Raw genomic sequence first — 18,036 nt, 5'->3', positions numbered from 1 at the left:
TACAATGATGGTTTGGTTCAAGTGTTTGAACAGTTTATTGGTAACCGTGTAATATAAAAGCAGAGGTAACCAAATGTGAGGTGGTTTTTGGAGGTAACAGGCTCAAATCTTGTTGAAGGCAGCAATGTCAACACTCTGGACCTAATAAGATAAGATATGCATTTTGTTTAGTAAAAGAAAAAATCCAAACAAACCATGGAGGAGAAACATCTCACAAAACCCAATTTATAAAATTTTTCATTTTTTATGTGCTAGGTCATGTGATTCCCCAAACACATTTTACACTTACAAAGTCCTCAAACTTTGTGATCTCCTCTTCCAGAATGTCTGTTCCCACTTTATCATCTTCAACCACACATCCAATCTGAAGCTTTTTGATGCCGTAGCCGACAGGAACCAGCTTAGATGCTCCCCACAGGAGCCCATCCATCTGTATGGAGCGCACGCATTCCTCCAGCTTCTTCATATCCGTCTCATCATCCCACTAATACATAAAAGATAACGTGACTAGCTGGACAAAAAAGAAATTAATGACATGAACAAATCAGTGTGTTGAATCATACAGGTTTGACGTCCAGCAAGATGGAGGATTTGGCGATGAGGGCGGGTTTCTTTGATTTCCTCTGCGCGTACTCCTTTACTCTCTCTGCTTTGATGCGTTCTGCCTCCTCGTCTTCCTCATCGCTGCCAAACAGGTCAATGTCGTCATCATCATCAGCACCACCATTCTGTTCCTCAACCTTGGGCTTCTGGACGGGAGCAGACTTGGCAAATAAAACTCAAGTTATTATGTATATAAGGCAGCATTGTTATCTTAAAGCATATTGAAGATGAGATGTACCTTGGCAACGGGAGCGGCCTTTGAAGCTGGACCTTGGCTCTTCTCCAGCACAGCCATTCTGGACTCCAACTTGGACAATGTGGCTCTCAGATCATCCACCACTGAAAAGAAAACAGCATTATTATTTTTACATGCATCACTGATTCATCAATCTCTTACTTTACACTTAGCATTAACATCCATCTAGGAAGATGCCAACACAAGGGACTGATTTAAAAGGTGTAACCACATGAGATCCCCTATAAACCTGGTTAAAGTTGTTCAAAAAGTTTAATCTGGATCAAAATGATCCATATTTGAAAATCCCATGTTTTGCCATCCAAGATCAGGTAAACCATCTGACTTTGGTCCTAGTTTTTCAAAGCAAAATTGGATGTTGACTACAGCAGGTAGTTTGGTTGGTATGGGGTCACTAAGGGCGCACTCACACTATCCAAACTAAACCGCGCTCGGGCGCGTTTGACCCCCAAAGCCTGGTTTGTTTGACTAGTGTGATCGCTCTGTTCCGCGACCGGGAATGGATTGGTTAATCGCGCCGCGGCCGGGTTGCAGAGGTGGGCCGGAGCGCAGTTCACTGAGCGTGATTCAAAAGGTGAAGAGGTCAGTTGCGCGACCACTCACCTTCATCTGCCTCCGTAAAAACCTTTGGACGCGAGCAGCGGGGTTACGTGAATGTCCGAGCTGCACACGTGACAGATCAACTAAGCAATATGATGACATGTGAGAGGGCTGTCTTTAATCGCGCACCAAACGACTCTGAATAAAAATCGGATCGATTCAAAAGTACAGTGTGAGTGCGTGCACCTGGGGTAGAAGGGGGGGGGTGACAATCGCGCTGGGGCATGGTTTGGTTTGGATAATGTGAGTGCGCCCTAAGTGTTTTTACTTGAAGGGACAATAAAACACCACAACTTTCCCTTACTTTTTATTTCAATTTAACAATCAGTCTGTTCTTCTGGCCCTCAGAAAACAAAGCTAGATACACAAACACATTGAAACATGAATTTTAAGTCATAAAGAGGCTAAATATCCAGTAGCTTACATTTGTAGAAATGCCGGTTGTTAAAACTTTAGACTGTTTGGTTTCTGATGATTGTGATTTTAATGAATATACTGTACAGTGCCAAATGATTAATTTACTAGTTAAGGATTAGTTTTCTTCAAATTAAAATATTTTGGTTTGCTATTGTCTGCTGTATGAGGCATTTATATTGACTTTCTTAATTGACTGGAAGGTTTAAATGGTCACCCAACGTTATACTTTGAATACTTTATCATGAACTGAACAAAATTTCAACAGACAAATGACAGATTTATAAATATTACATAATAGAAATGTTGTATTGTAGACTAACAGTAGGTTTATAAGTTTTAGTAACATTTTATTGGAAGTTTATTACATTTTTGTTCCTGAAATCCACCCTTCTGATGGGATCAGAATAATCCTACTTTTTGGGATAAAACAAATCCCAATCTTACTAAAAGTTTTAATCAACACAAAGTGACGATTTGATCCAGATCAAAACCTAGATTGGATTTTGTGATCCAATTCAAATTTAGAATCCTTTTTTTTTTGAACAACCCATTTTAAAATTTTGATCCAATTCGATAGCCGAAATCCAAATGGATTACTTTTGAACAACTGGCCCCAGATTACAGTATTAAAAGGACACGTTCTTTTTAATTCCATTTTTTAAACCCTAGTTAGTGTGTAATGTTGCTATAATAGCATAAATAATACCTGTAAAATGATAAAGCTCAAAGTTTACTGCCAGGCGATATATTTTCTTTAACAGAATTGTGTTGGGTTTGTCTCAGGTCGTGTCTTTCTTTTTTAAATGATTTATGCATGTCAGGTTTGTATAAAAAGTCGGGTCATTTCGGGTCAGGTACAATTCTTTGGACCTGAGAAGACCTCTACCTCTAACCCAACGTATAACATAAGAGGCCATTTAATAACCATATGGATTCATTTTTATATGCACTTTTTAGAACTTTAAAAATGACATTATAAAGCAGAAAGGCAGTATATAACTCTGAATGTGTTTGGCTGAACGAAGAAAGCCATATACTGTACAGAAACAGTAGGATGGCATGAGGGCGAGTAAAACATGGGCCAATTTTCATTTTGGGGAGGACTAAAAGAAAAATATTCTGGCTAATTTTTACTACAATTGTCTAAACAGCATTTGTGGCATACCATTAACTACCACAGACATTAGTAGAAATGCTATAACAATGGATATCTGAGCCATCATTGTACATTTGCGGCATTTAACCTGCAATTTTCTTGTCCAAATCTCAAAATAGTTGACATTTTCAAACCTTTGTGCAAATTCTTGTTGTCCAGTTCCAGATTCTTGACGCGTGAGATGAGTTCACTCTGATCCTCAGATTTACTGGCATTCTGACTCTGAAACATACATGAAGATAATTGGATTGTTAACAAATGAAGAGCAAAAACAACTCAAAACACGGACAGTCGACACACTCATGCAGCACTGCGACTACAGACATGCCAAACAAAAAGGTTAATTAAACCTAAAAAACATCAACAAAGAAAATTATTCACAATGATATTGTGTTCGAAACCATCAGACTGTCAAAAACTTTTTAGATGGTTTTAAAGTTAGGTTTTTAATTTTTTTTGTAAAAATAAGCATAATTTCCACAACGGCCCACAGAAGCCCAAAGTTAAAGGAATAGTTCACCCAAAAATGTATATTCTGTCATCATTTATTCACTCTCAAGCCTGTAAAAATGTCTTTGCTCAAAATGTCTTAATTTATGTTCAGCAAAACAAAAATGTATACAAGTTTGCAACTACTTAAGGGTGAGTAAATAAAGTCAACATTTTTATTTTGGGGTGAACTATGCTTTAGACACACTGATTCAGATGGTATATGAACTATCAATTATAATTAAATTTTCATTATGTTACATGCAGTTGTAAAAGTTAAACTCGAAACGCACACACGAAGTCATGCATTAATGTATGCAGGCTTAACATGCAAGCCCGTTCATAAAAACACCAAACGCACACACACAGAGACCAGACTGCTGTGAAATTTGATATCAAACAGTGACAGAAAGGGCAACTGTGTGTGTGTGGATCCATAATGCTTCACACCAATGTGCAGGTCATCTCTGCACAGCACTTACAGTTTTCCTCTCACGGGGTTTTTGAGAGCGAGCGTGCCCTTTATTAGCCTGCAGTGCAGTCTTGACCTGAGAGATTCACATTACACCAGCAAAATCAGAAAACAAGCAAGAAATGAGAGAGAGCACTACACTATAACAGGAAGAGATGAAAGATTCCTCCTATGCTGATTTTGATCGTTTGGGCTTAAAGCATTTAGTTGAGGATTCAATTAAAAAATAATAATTCACCTTAAAATGAAAGAAATAAAAGTTAAAAGTTTCTCAATATTAATCACGGTCCAATTTTGATCGTATAGAAAATAACTTTAACCTCCTAAGGTTACATACGTGGACATCACATTTTTTTGTTTGTTTGTTTGCACCATAATACTTAATTCTGTGTAACTGGAACCTGTTGTACACAAACGTGGACAAATACACTGCTTCATGTAAAAAAAAAAAAAAACAATTTGGTTATTATATTTATTGGTTCTTCCCAACCCCAAATAGCTGAAAAAAAACTGAAATGCAAGCCAAATCAAAGCTCGGGTCTTAGGAGGTCAAGTTAGCCCCTTATCAACAGAAAAATAATACAGATGATGACAGACGTTTCATTTATACATAAACAAAATTTTCAGATTACCATAAAAAAAGTAGAAAGTGCAAGCAGATGTAATCATGAGGTTTACTTGACAAAGTCTGAGTCAAAGCCACAAGAGCAAAAACCACAGACAAACAATGGCATCCCTGAGCAACCTGCGACTCAAGCTAGGTACACACCAAGCCGACGGTCAGCCATCATGCAGGTTTTGAGCATCGTCTAATACTGCGTTCACACCAGCCGCGGTAGAGGTGTCAAGCACGAGTGATATTAATGTTAGCTCAATTCGCACCATTTTTAGGCATTATTAAACGCCTAAAAATGGTGCGAATTGAGCGTTTTTAAATGCACGAGTTGAACATTTTGAACTTTGGCAGAAAAACGCGCCACATTAACCAATCAGGAGCTTGCTCTAGTAGTGATGCGATTACAGGAAGCGAGCGGAGTCACAGAAGCCCCTCCAATGACACGAATTTCCATGTGAATGTCTCGATGACTAGAATTTCACATGTGAACGAAGCGAGTAAACTCAAAATGTTCAAGCGGCAAACTAGACGCGGTAGATGCGAATTTGATGCCTCAAACCCGGCTGGTGTGAACCCACGGTAACTGAGTTTATATCTGTGTTCAGCTAAATTAGGTCACTGTTGCCCTTTTTGGCTGGGATGTGGATCATTCGGATTGGCTGTTCGGCATAGCCTACCAGTGCAAAAAACAAACAAAGTATCAAAGCAAACAAGTCAAGAAGAAATGCACAGAACAGAATCTCATTTTTTTGCATGTCATTCAAATACGTGAATATTTTTAAAACATATGTCTCATAAGTCATTACAGATACATCACTAATCTGTCTGTGGTGAGTGAGATTTGTGGGAAACTGGTAAGACCAGTTTGGACCTCACAGTCTGTGCTACTTTGTTACCGTTGGTTTGGTGTGACCTTACCCTTACCCTATAAACAATGACAAACGAACACAAGACTGACAAAGCATGGCACATACATTGCGAAATGCGCACACACAGATACACTGAATGGATTATATGTATTGAGAAAGGGAACAAGTTAGATCTACTGCCATCACAGGACATTTCACTTTCAGGACCAGATCTTTGCCATATGCCTTATTCAGTCCGCCGCCATGTTGATTCCAAACCGAGGCTGTGAGGGATGGACGTCCAGAGAGTGCGCCTCAAACCTATTGCTTCACATCAAAAGAGACATCAAAACGATTACGAATTTCCACAAAGAACCCCAGAAATCATGGATTGTCAAGACGAGAAGGGACACACGACCCAATGAGAGACGAGAATAGCACAATGTGTACATAAAATGTGTTTTGTTATTAGCCCGTTCACTTATCACTAATTTGTCATTTTGTGTGCATGCTTACTTTTTTTAAAACACCAAAAAAGTGCAATAATACAATATTTTATGACAACTACTAAGTATATATCTCCAGTTTGTATAGATCAATGTACATAACATGTTATGTTATGTTTTTTTCAAGACATGAACATTGACTTAATAACGTGTGATACTGACTTGAATAATAACAAGCTATTTATGTTATCATATTTTAAAGCTTCTGTTCTGTCGGAGCTTTTATTGTGTTTATAGTGGGCAATATAACATGTGTTCATGTTTCACGTTTAAAAAAACGTGGTATTTTTCACACAATTTACTTATCTGTATAGCGCTGTTTTCACTGTCCTCAAAACAGGCTGATGTCTTCCTTGTTATGTGAAGTCCCTCCTTCAGAAATAAGTATCGAGTTCTGATTGTGTAGTTTGTTAAGTGTGTTGTGATTCGATAGCAGCTTAGCTTAGCAGAGCCGTTTGAGCCAAAGCTGGTGACTGACGTATTCATGTGGGCGGAGTTTAGTCAACGAACTGTTTTACTGACGTCATTAAAGCAGGAAATAGAGGGTTGTAGTCCAAACCGGACGTTTGTTGTAGGCTTTTAAAGAGGAATTCTATTGAAGAAAATATATTGCCCTGCAGTGAACTTTGAGCTTTATCATTTACAGGTATTATTTATGCTATTATAGCAACATTACACACTAACTAGGGTTTAAAAATGGTATCAGGAAGAACGTGACCTTTAAATGTATTCATGCCTTGCGTTTTTTTGTAATCTGTAGGAATTGGAGATATGTACTTAATTAAATGACTATATTAGTCTTTAAAAGAAAATTAAACATGCTTACAACATTTAAAAAATGAATGATTAGTCAACAGGCGAAAACAAAACAGATTTTAAGTACACATTGCGCTGCTCTTATCTCAAAATTAGGTCACCCGTCCCCTCCCACCTCACCAATCCATGATTTCTGAGGTTCTTTGTCCTGTGGAAATTTGTAAACTGATGTATTTTCTGTGTTTTGATGGCTGAATGGCCAGCAAACTGATACAAAACAACAGGTTTAAAGCGCATGCTCTGGAGGTCCATCCCTCACAGCCTTGTTTTGGAATCGACTGAATAAGACGTTTTATTTTCTCAGAGCCAGAAATAATACATGCGTGTTTAAATATTTATGCAAATGTCTTTATTAAATGGGATTTATCAAATAACTAATAAAAAAACAGAATGCTACTGTATATAAAGCCCCTTCAGTATCATAGCGGACAGAACTGTGTACGTACAGAGTACATAAGTGTTATTCAGGTTTGATGTATTGCAAAAGGAATAAAAGCACATTTTAAATTCAGTAGCTCTTTAAATGTAAAGACCTATTCAAAAGCAGCGCAATGCAAAATTTTACTCTGTAGTTTCCATACTACAAAAGCAAAACACTCGCAGATCATTTACATGTTTTGATGCAAAATAAAAACCATTCCGACAGAGATTTGGCTTGTTTTAATGCAAAATACAGATCAATGCAATCCATGTTCATCATGGATCAGCAAAACCTAGTATAAGATGATTCTTGAGCTATATGATTTAATGCACACTGATCCAAATGTCACCATGCCTGTGAATCCAGTCTAAAATCTCATAATCTAGTGATATGAAGAGCATTTAAATTGGATTTCAATTATTAGTTTCATATTGACATGACCTTACTTAGTCAATATTAAAGATATTAAGGTACATTTTTTTTACAGAATGTTTGTTACATTATACAGAATGAGTTTATGTCGAAAACAAAAATCACAATAAATTACTTAATCTGGGTTTTCACAGGCAGGGTGATATTCTCTCACATCTTATTTCATTTTTTAGACTTGAAGCACTAGCCTGACAAACATGTTAAAATAACCAACAAGCATTATTCAGGCCATCCACCACTAAAAATATAAAAACTTGCTGTCCCATATGGCCAAAATTCGTTTTTTTTTATAAATGCTAAACACATTTTGTAGAAAGTGAAGCTTAATTAAATATATTTATATTATTTAATATATATAATAACATATCAACATATTTCAAAATGTATTTCAGGGGCAACAATTACAATCTAATTTTACAAATCATACAGCAAAAATATATTTTTCCTGGCCAAAACATAAAAGTTTATAAAGTATATTTTTGCAGTATAATGTTTAAACCGGTTATGTTTATGAATATAAATGCTTTAAAATATATTTCCAAATATACAACAAATGGCCAAAAAAATTGTTGAAAAATATATTTTTTTAATATTTCAGCAAATATATATTTTTTTTGTATATTTGGAAAACATGAAAAATTGTATTTTGAAAAAATACATATTTTTTGCAGTATGAAATGCCAGTTAGTTCTAGAGACACAACTCCAAAAGATTATAAATACATCAGATGTATGTATATGTTTGTATACATTTAACCTTAAATGTATATAAGTAGCTCATGTGCAGTTTACTAGAGCAGATGGTTTTGTTTCTGTCATGACACCAAAGGGGCTTAGTAAACACCATGTTAAAATAGTACAGGGATATTTTGGGAGGCCTGAACTGTAGCTCCGGTCATAAAGCTGTTCAGCAGCTAAAAACTAAGCTAAGTCCTGTTTTACTAGCACTTTTTTGAAATACTGAAGCCATGCAGGGAGACAATTACTGAACATCAGAGATAACTTCTAGTTAGGGCTGCAAGGTATCTCCAAACAAGCCGCAAATGTCCATACCGCAATGGTATGCAATAACTAAATGACTTTAGTAGATTACTACAGTAGTGTCTACTGTATGTGAGGTATGCTCCAAATATGATACAGTATGAAAAGTTCAGATTATGATGGGACTTGACTATCTTGGCTGTTATGGAGGCAGTACTCACTCCGGATAGGGACTGCTGGATATTCTGTCGGGCTTTAGCAATGTCCTGCAGGATGGCACTAGCTTCTCTCTCCTGGAAGAATACAGCGGGGTAAAGAAGCCCATGTCAAACAAACCAGCAAGACGCAGAGAGTGAGCAACGCAAGCAAGCCAACAAACAAACGTACAGGTGCACACAAACAGTGTTAGTGCAGAATATATAGCATATGGGTGAGTGAGGAAAGGTGTAATTGAAGACACCTGGAAAAACAGACCACTGGTAGACCTACAGCAGCTGTGTAAACAGGAATTCATTTACATTTATGCTTTTGGCAGATGCTTTTATCCAAAGCGACTTATAGCGCATTGAAAAAATTGTACCTTATTGTACTACCCTGGGAGCCAAACCTACAACCTTCGTAACTTTGAACACAGTGGGATTTTCTCGGCCTTATCCAATAAAAAACTACAATACCCATTTAGACTAATATAAAAATACTGGCACTCAAACATTGTGCCAAGTGAGATTTGACATCCAGGTCACTAGGGGGCAGTACCTGTGGTGTCTGTGCAGTGCATTTCGCACCCTCGTAGAAATGCCGTTCGGCCTCGTCGTATCTGGACTTGTCAAACCAGATCTTCTCCTGGGCGAGTCCCTGCAGTCCACTCATTGTGATGCTAAGAAACATGACACACAGACAAAAAAAACGTTAGAACAAAAGGTGTTGAAAAACAAATACAACAAAAAACTTTGGAAATCTCAGAAGAGAACACAAATTCAAATGCTGTATGCAGAAGTCTTTAATGAATTTTAAAGTGTGTTAAAGTGTGCATTCATTCACAAAAGCATTAAAACGCACACAAGCAAAAAAAGACAAAAACACGTGCGAAGTATCCCATTTCTGTATTTCCACATATCACAATCATTTACTGGTATCAATTCATTTAAATTTTACACAGGCATTTTTCCCAAAGCCACTTATTTTCAAACAACCTACAGTCATGGGCAAAAGTTAAAAAGTAAAGAGTGAGAAAAAAATGAACGCATTTACTGCCCTGTATGAAATAGGCAAAGGATTCTGGTTTACCGAATTTCACTGTTCTGAGTTAATCTACACAAAATGCATGTAAACAACACCACTGATTCAAGAGTGATGTAAATCAGAACGACACTTACAACTTTTCATTTAAAAAATGTATTAGTATGTTAAAATTAACATGAATTAATTTTTAGATTCTGTTAGCTAATGCATTAAAGGAACAGTATGTAGGATTAGTGGCCAAAACTGGTATTGCAATCACACAACTGGTGGCCAACACACAAAATGACAACATAAACATCAGTTGAGGGCTGCAACTCCAATTTTTAAATGACAATATCGTGGCCAGACCACTGTTGTCAGTGATATAAGTATTTGAAATGAAAATGATTTCTTAATGTCTAGTGACATATCAGGGCCATTTTATGATTAATTGATAAAAATTTCTTACATACTGTTCCTTTAAGTAATGTTAACAAATACAACCTTATTGTAAAGTATTACCCAATGACAATGAATCCCATTATCACACCCCTTCCACCCGGTTAAACCTTTTTATGGCTTTTTCTGCTGACATGGGCTTTAGACAACAAAACTGATTTTGAATGCTAAATCCCTCAGATTAGTTTCACACTGATAAACCCGCAGTCAATCAAGACACAAGCCAGGTCAAAGCTTTGATATGAGAGAATACATTTAATAATGGGATGGGAAAAGGATGCCAAAGACTCACGGGGTGTAAAGATACAGAAAACCCGCGATACACCATCTTCGGTGCTCTAATGGCGTTTTGCGAAACCCCGCCCCCCTGCTAATCCTAAGCATCGAGCTGCTCACGCTAAGTGAAAGTGAAAGTCTGTATAGATCTCTCGTCTAGTGTTGTGCCACTGCCGTTAGATGATACTATATACTACATATAGCCGACACTGGGCTTTCATGACGATAGTTATTGTTATCATCATAGTTTCACATTAACATGCGCACTGCGTGCTTTTCCTCACATGAGAGGGTTTGTGGGCTTCACATTGCGTAAGATAGCTTGTAACGTGCACGGATTCCTTCTGGCACGCACCTGGACTTGTAATGCGCACGTCTTGAACTCTTATGGTGCGTATGGAGCGTTGTGCGTGGTACGCGCGAATGGTGCTATTGTGTCTTTTGCGTTTCACGCGAATTCGCGGCTGACGCCCGAGTTGAAAAATTTGAACTTTGGCGGAATTTCGCGCCGCGTTAACCAATCAGGAGCCTGCCTGCTGCTGTCGTGGCAGCCCCGCCCAGAGTCACTCACTCAAGAAGTAACTCGGAGATAAATGACACAAGCTGTTATTTCTAATAGGAGAAAGGCATAAAAAGGACCTCGCTTGGAAGAGTGTCAGTAAGGACTTTGGGCAACCTGGTAAGTTGTAATACACACTTCACTTTTGAGTCACGTAACGTTTATCGACCCACGTCGTTTATTTTCCCCCTATAGTAAGGTTACCCAATACAAACTGGTAACTGTCTTGATAAATGCAAATCAACATCAGTCATCTTGCAAACAGACACTCGCACAGCAGTTGCCCCTCCCACAAGAAGCGGATTTTGCCTCCGACGCGCTTCAAATGCTTGCTTTTTCCGCGCGTCTACTCCGCTCTACATGCGCGAATGCATTCAATGTGTTCAAGCGGCAAACTAGGCGCGGTAGATGCGATTTTGACGCCCAAAACGCGTTTGGTGTAAACCCTGCATTACTCAGACCTGAACTTGTGCGGCATGAACTCCTCCTATCACCTGAATTTGTAATGCGGATGGCTTGGACTCTTCTTCGCACATGAGCTTGTAATATGCGCGGCTCTGCCATTTCCTTGTACTATAAAGGTTGTTAGGCACGCAGGGGGTTCAAACCAGCGAGTGTGTTGTTCTCGCTCCCTGTCACGCAGGAAATTGGGAGCAAAAATTAACAACTATTGCCCCACCCCCCAATACCATTGTGAGCCTATGAGATTGCCGATACACGATGGGACGATCTCACAATGGTGCATATCGCCCAATACTACTCTCATCTCTCATAAACACCTTCAGAGAAACAAATAAAACTGCATTTGGACATCATGCATACTCTATGTTGCATACTCTATGTGTGAGGGGAAAATTATCATATCACGATGTTAACCCACGATCGTCTTTTGACGTAATGTTATCCTAAAAGGACGATATTAAATTCAAAGCCTTTTTATTCGTAACTCAAAGTGCATGGACGTGAAAAAGCATCAAAACAACGTAGCTAAAACAACAATCTGCATCTTCAGTTAAATAAGCTTCTTGGAGAGGTTTTGTCTAATGTATTAAAAATAACCATGCAGTATAGGGCACCCGACAAAAAATGCGCGACCGAGTTTTTACCACTCAATTACTCAATGCGTTACTTGTTTTATGTCACCATGCGTTCAGATAATCTACCGATGAGTCTACACAACTAGGTCAGTGCCAGGTCATTAGACATAAGATCAGCATAGGGAATCTCTTATGGCTAATTTAAAAGACCTCTATATTTTGCTGATATGTTTTGATATAATGCCTTATGTAAATTGGGGGTATCTTTTGCCTTTAATTATGTATGCGGGTTGTATGATTCTTTGGTTCATAACTTCCTATTCTAAAAGTTAGATTAATTGTGCATAAGGACAAGGACTAATGTTTTGTTTAGTCAACAAAGTTAATAAGTTAAGTTATTGTTATTATAATCTAGGGCTGAAACGATTCATCGAGTTACTCGATTTACTCGATTCAAAAAATTCCTCGAGGCAAAAATTCTGCCTCGAAGCCTCGTTAAATTCCTATGACGCGCACTACACGCGCCGAGATCTGATTCACACGGACCGTTGTTCAATGTTCAGGAAGCACATCATAGCGCGTGGTACATTTTGAATTTAGTTGGCGCGATGGCGGAGCGAATATGTCCATAAACGGCAGAGAGAGAATGTTTAAAGTTTGGGATCATTACATTCAGCATCTGAACCGAAAACATCCACTGCTGTTTCACCAAGCGTCGATGAAACAAGGTAACGTAGCTTCCGCTGATTTTAATCCCATACTGTATTTGTAGCGATGTCGTTATGCGGTTTGACTAGATATATAACGTATTCACGTTCAATTGCTTAAAAAAGAACCCCTTCACAAACATGCATGCACTTTACAGGTGTGTGTACCAAAAAACGGCTCTACAGTGCAATCATTTATGGGCAACTTGTAATCTGACATATTTTGTTCCATAATAATAATCTCTGTCTTATTGGAGTTTAGCATAAGGAAGTTATTCTCTCTCATGTGAGTGCATCACATATGCTTAAACTTTTATGTAGCCACGCAACAATAATTTCAGCATGCATTCACTGTATACAGCGGGACGTGATGTCGTAACGCGTTTTTTTCGAACGGATTCTTAACCTAAAATGCACCACAATGCAAGTGATGCAAACCAAATGCAGCGTTCTATTGAAAAGGAATGTATGTTTTTCTGCTGTACCAAAATGCAATGAAGCAACTGAACGTCTGACTGGGGTGTCACTCTTCCTCAAGCACAGCACGCGTGCACACAGAAACACAGGTGCACGTGCGCGCGCACACACACAGGTTGTTACCATAGCAAATAGGCTCACCCCAGAAATGATATATTACATGTTAGTAGCCTAATGGTAAATGCTGCAGGTGTAGAAATGTACATAAACCAGATATTTACTTTGATGTCAGTGCTAGATTACAGCATGAAACCTGTTATGCATATTAATAAATTAAAGTGCTTAATTGTTGGCACTGGCACTTATAAACTTTGAAATTAATAGGCTTATTTTTTGGAGCCAAATACCTCTGTTTTTTTTAGAAATAAAAGCCAAATGCTTGAACATTTTACAGCCACGTCATTTTCGTTATGCATTATTTGTTTTGGTTGTTTAAAAACACCAAATTTTTATCCGATTACTCGATTAATCGATCGATTCAGTGCTAGATTAATCGATTACAAAAAGAATCGATAGCTGCAGCCCTATTATAATCTTTATTAGGTTAAAAATAAATCAGTGTTTCTTAAGTATTGCTGATGCTATACGCTAAATCCTGCCCTCTAGGCAAAGAAAACCGAACCGAAGAACCGCGGCGCCAAAACCAACATATGAACCGAACCGTGGGATTGGTGTATCGTTACACCCCTAACAGTTCATAAACCCTCAAATACAACACACAAAAAACAGTGCAACAACTGTCAATAGTCCCATGCCCCTAAACTATCCATACTTTTCTGTTCTCTTGGGGTCACGTTCGGTCTCGGAGTAAATTCTCTTTCTGCTACTTTTGGGGGCATGTCGACCCCTCCGAGGTTCGGATGATGAGCGCCGCTGTTGTGAAGTAAAGGAACGAGTATGTGCATCATTCACCTCTTCTTGGTACTGGTGGCCAGAATTTCTTTTGGCCCTGAAGACCAAGGTGCGAGGAACTTTGTCTTTTGTGGAAGTTAAAACTGGAGGGATCTCGCTCACCGAAGTCAACAAGGTCTGATAAGCCTCATCGGCTTGCTCATAAACGCTGCGATTGAACCAAACCTTCTCTCCTCTGGAAGCCTGGGAGATGTGATCATGATGGTAGTGAACTTCCTGAGAGCGCTGGTGTTCAGACAGGGACGAGCTACTGTGCTTTCTCTTTTCATCATTTGAAATTGGCAGGTCAGGCCTGCTAACTGCCTTTACACGAGTGGTTTGGTCTTTGGCTTGAGACCTCTGGTTTTCCATCTTCAACCCAAATTACAGAATAGGATGAGAAAAAGAAACAAAATGTAAATGCTAAGGAATTAGTCTAAGTTGAGGTTAGATACGATAAATGTGGAAGAACAAATTGCATGTAAGCATCATGCAGAGGAGGCCAGTCACAACAGGAGAAGCCATCACACTAGATCAGTGCTTCCCAGACCTGGTCCTTATTTAACTCATCAGCTTGTTAGGGAGACATGTTTACCATTTTTGAAGGAGGCTGATAAGTTGAGTCAGGTGTTTTAAATAAGGAAACATCTAAAACTTTTTGGGAGGTGGTCCTTGTGGACCCATTGGGAAGCACTGCACTAGATTTTTGGCATGCTAAATTTCTACACAAGTCCCTGCAAATATGGCAACAACCAGACTTGTGTTTTTTGTTATTCTCCCATCATGGATTATGACGTTCTTGTATCATTATTGTTGCTTTAGTTATTATTGTACAAAATGGGATTGTGATTATGCTTTTTTTTTCAGTTTCTCCATGACTGAAATAGTCCCGCTGTGAAAAATTAGTGTGTGAAAACTATTGATCACACGTTTCACATATACGAATATGCAGGTAAGAGATCACCAAACCTTAACTTTGCAACACAACGAAATGCTTACGTTTCCAGTTTGCCGCATTTGCATGCGTACGAATGGAAGTCAATGAATGAAACAGTCTAGCACAGCTGCGGCATTACATGGATTCATCCGGGGAACTCCATTTAGCGAATCATTAACAATAAAATGCTTTAAAGTGATATAATAAACTTAATTTATATTAAACATGTTAAATTATTTATTTTATCAGCATTTTATCAGCAAAGGCTGTTTTTATGGTAAACTTAAAGTATCACAACACTACACTGCAATAAAATAAATTGTGGTTTTAATCAAAAAGATTTTATATTAACTGAAGTTAGATCTGTTGATTTAAGTGGCATGTACACCAAAGCGTTTAAACACAGCTAAAAAATATGTCAGGTGGACGCCGACTGTAGGCGCTTGCCAGCTTTTATAGCGGAGCGCTTTGGTTGCTATGATGCTTCTGCTTTGTTTTTCACTTGTTGAATGATGCCGGGTTGGTTGGTTGTGATATTATTTGTCCCGTCCCTTTTCCACTGTAATTGGATGGCTGAATGAGATGTGGCATTGATGACCTGAGCGTTTCACCCAAAGTTAAACATTTTTCAAATCTCTGTGGTCAGCGAGCTGCCGGTCTTTAAAAAAATGCAAAAAAAAAAAAAAACAGCACTTCCATTGGAAAAAATAGAAAAAAATAGACGCCATCTGCCGGTGAAAACGGACCCAAAAAATTTGTTTACCCATTTGATAAATTCCATACAAAAAAACCAAAAAAACATCAGTTTATGTAAAACAAACGCATAAACATTAACCTGTTAAACCAGGACTGGGGAACCCTGGGTCCTGGAGGGCCACTATCCTGCAGAGTTTAGTTCCAACCCTAATCAAACACACCTGAATTTAATTTCCAAGTGATCCTAAAGACTTGAATTAGATTTTTCAGGTGTGTTTAATTAGGGTTGGAAAAAAACTCTGCAGGACAATGGCCCTCCAGGACCAGGGTTCCCCACCCCTGTGTTAAACATTAACCCAGAAAGGTCCAATAAAATTAATTTATAAATTAAATAATTAATTCTATGCATTCAAATCAACGTGCCAATCAATTCATGGCTTTGGAGAAAAGAAAAACTATAAACACTAACAGAAGCTGTAAAGTCTCACCACAACTAAAACACACAACAAAGCCAGACATCTTTGTAAAATGTCACAAAATACAGATCACACCATTCAGGAGGCCATGTGGTGCATGTTCACACTCACCTGTTTAGGTATTTAGAGGCAAAAATGATGACAGGGGCTTTTCACTTTCCCTTTAATAATATTCGACAATTAGGAGAAATGACACAGCTACCAACACTTACAAAAAGAACTGTGGCAAAATCACATTGATGCCATGGTAGGAGTTTGATTACAATATAGCAGCTACTTGTGATTACTACAAAATTATCTTAAATCAATTCAAAGACAGAACCTCAACCATTGTCCATGACTTACTATTCAAGTTCAAGTTTAAAATGACCAATTATCCCCTATTTAAATGCTACAGTAGAGTACTTACAAAATACCATGGTTTTACCAACATATTGTAATACCACGTAACTTTTTTGAAAGGTAGTAAGTCATTCTAAAGCTTAATATGACCTACAGAGAATAAAGGTGCACCAATGTTTGATCATCCATTGGCATATAGCATGAAAAAGACAACAAAAAGACTTTAACTCTTAATTTAGATGTTTAAATCAGTAAAATGTTCTTGACATATAAAACAGCAATGGAATTGTTTGTTAAGTAGCTTATTAAAGAAAAATAGGCAATGTACGTAAATAATAAAAACATGTTTAAGTCCCACTGAAGTGCCTTGGAATTTGCAACATTATTTGATGTGGTGAAGTCAGCTTAACCAAAACAACGTAACTATTAAGAAGACACTCACCCTTTTTTTAAATAACCAATAGCGTTTTATTTATGGGACGGTCAACAAGTACTTTCAGAAAATATAGATGGCGGTATCTAAAGAGCATTTGATTGGACAGGGAATTTGATGAGAATCTGAAGTGTAGGGTGATGTCATATATCTTCTGTATGATAATTTTGTCAGTGTTTTGGACCATACCAGTTTATATTTATTCTTAAGTGTAGCTTATTTAAATATTTATACTAAAAGGAACAAAGTTTAAATTTTAATTTCATGGGGGCTTTAACAGTCCCAAGTCCAAGTTAATATTGTTAAGGAATATAATAGCAAAAATAACCTCTGAAGGTTGTCATGTAATTAGTCCAAAGACAAGCAGGTTAAGATTAAATGACAAACACACACAAACACAGATCTGTTACATGTGCTTATGAACACTTGTGTATAAACTTCATACCATACGCGTGTGCTGTCAGTCTCTATTCTGTTTGCTGCATGCGAGTTTTAATAAGTTTACAAACTCAACTTAAAAACATACCGTTAAAAGCGAGCAATTCCCTATTTACACCTTGATAATCATAAATATAAATCGCAATGTGGATCAAGTTCGCGGTCGTTTAAATGTTAACGTTATACCGGATTAAATTCTTGACAGTTTTACACTCAGCCACGTGGCGCGACGACAACAGCTTAATTATACGATAACGCCACGATAAACTGCCACGTAGCTAACACAATCGTGATGATAAATGTGAAGTTTTACTTACTTTTGAAGAGTTTGATAAGTGACAAGCGGTTTTGAGTGCAACTTTCCGGTGGATATCTTGTTTCAGAAAGAGACCGTAAGAGCCGGGCAACATGAACTTATAGTTTACAGAGGTGTGTATAGTAAACTGTCATCATGTAGAATATGTGATATAATCAA

The 18,036-nt window shown here is 37.9% G+C and overlaps 1 protein-coding gene across 10 annotated transcripts; it reads right to left on the bottom strand.

Annotated features, from left to right (window-relative positions):
- Positions 1–7: 7 nt before the first annotated feature.
- eef1da (eukaryotic translation elongation factor 1 delta a (guanine nucleotide exchange protein)) lies at positions 8–18,036 on the bottom strand. 10 transcript variants are annotated; one of them, XM_055201375.2, is made up of 11 exons: positions 17,879–17,951; positions 16,460–16,509; positions 14,121–14,611; positions 9,369–9,489; positions 8,834–8,905; positions 4,004–4,069; positions 3,167–3,254; positions 842–942; positions 564–764; positions 290–484; positions 8–141 (listed from the first exon to the last, which is right to left on the bottom strand). In XM_055201375.2, the coding sequence occupies exons 3-11, from the start codon at positions 14,609–14,611 to the stop codon at positions 103–105; spliced, it is 1,374 nt and encodes a 457-aa protein (XP_055057350.2). In that variant the 5' UTR covers positions 16,460–16,509; positions 17,879–17,951; the 3' UTR covers positions 8–102. The 10 variants fall into 10 exon arrangements, with proteins under 10 accessions (XP_055057350.2, XP_055057347.2, XP_055057353.1 ...); XM_055201372.2 differs by lacking the exon at positions 16,460–16,509 and having other exon boundaries at positions 17,879–17,959; XM_055201378.2 differs by lacking the exon at positions 14,121–14,611 and having other exon boundaries at positions 17,879–17,947.

This window comes from Misgurnus anguillicaudatus, chromosome 2, assembly GCF_027580225.2.
Source record: "Misgurnus anguillicaudatus chromosome 2, ASM2758022v2, whole genome shotgun sequence".
NCBI classification, from domain to species: domain Eukaryota; kingdom Metazoa; phylum Chordata; class Actinopteri; order Cypriniformes; family Cobitidae; genus Misgurnus; species Misgurnus anguillicaudatus.
The sequence above is the reverse complement of the archived record's forward strand: the minus strand, read 5'-3'. Positions and strand labels throughout refer to the sequence as shown.

Excerpts from the sequence above, each read along its gene's own strand:
- eef1da (XM_055201372.2), bottom strand. The coding sequence starts at position 14,611 with ATGGAAAACCAGAGGTCTCAAGCCAAAGACCAAACCACTCGTGTAAAG. Across the intron at positions 4,070-8,833 it reads TCCAGCAGTCCCTATCCGGA|GTCAAGACTGCACTGCAGGC; the intron begins GTGAGTACTGCC and ends TGAATCTCTCAG. Across the intron at positions 142-289 it reads TCACAAAGTTTGAGGACTTT|GTCCAGAGTGTTGACATTGC; the intron begins GTAAGTGTAAAA and ends TTATCTTATTAG.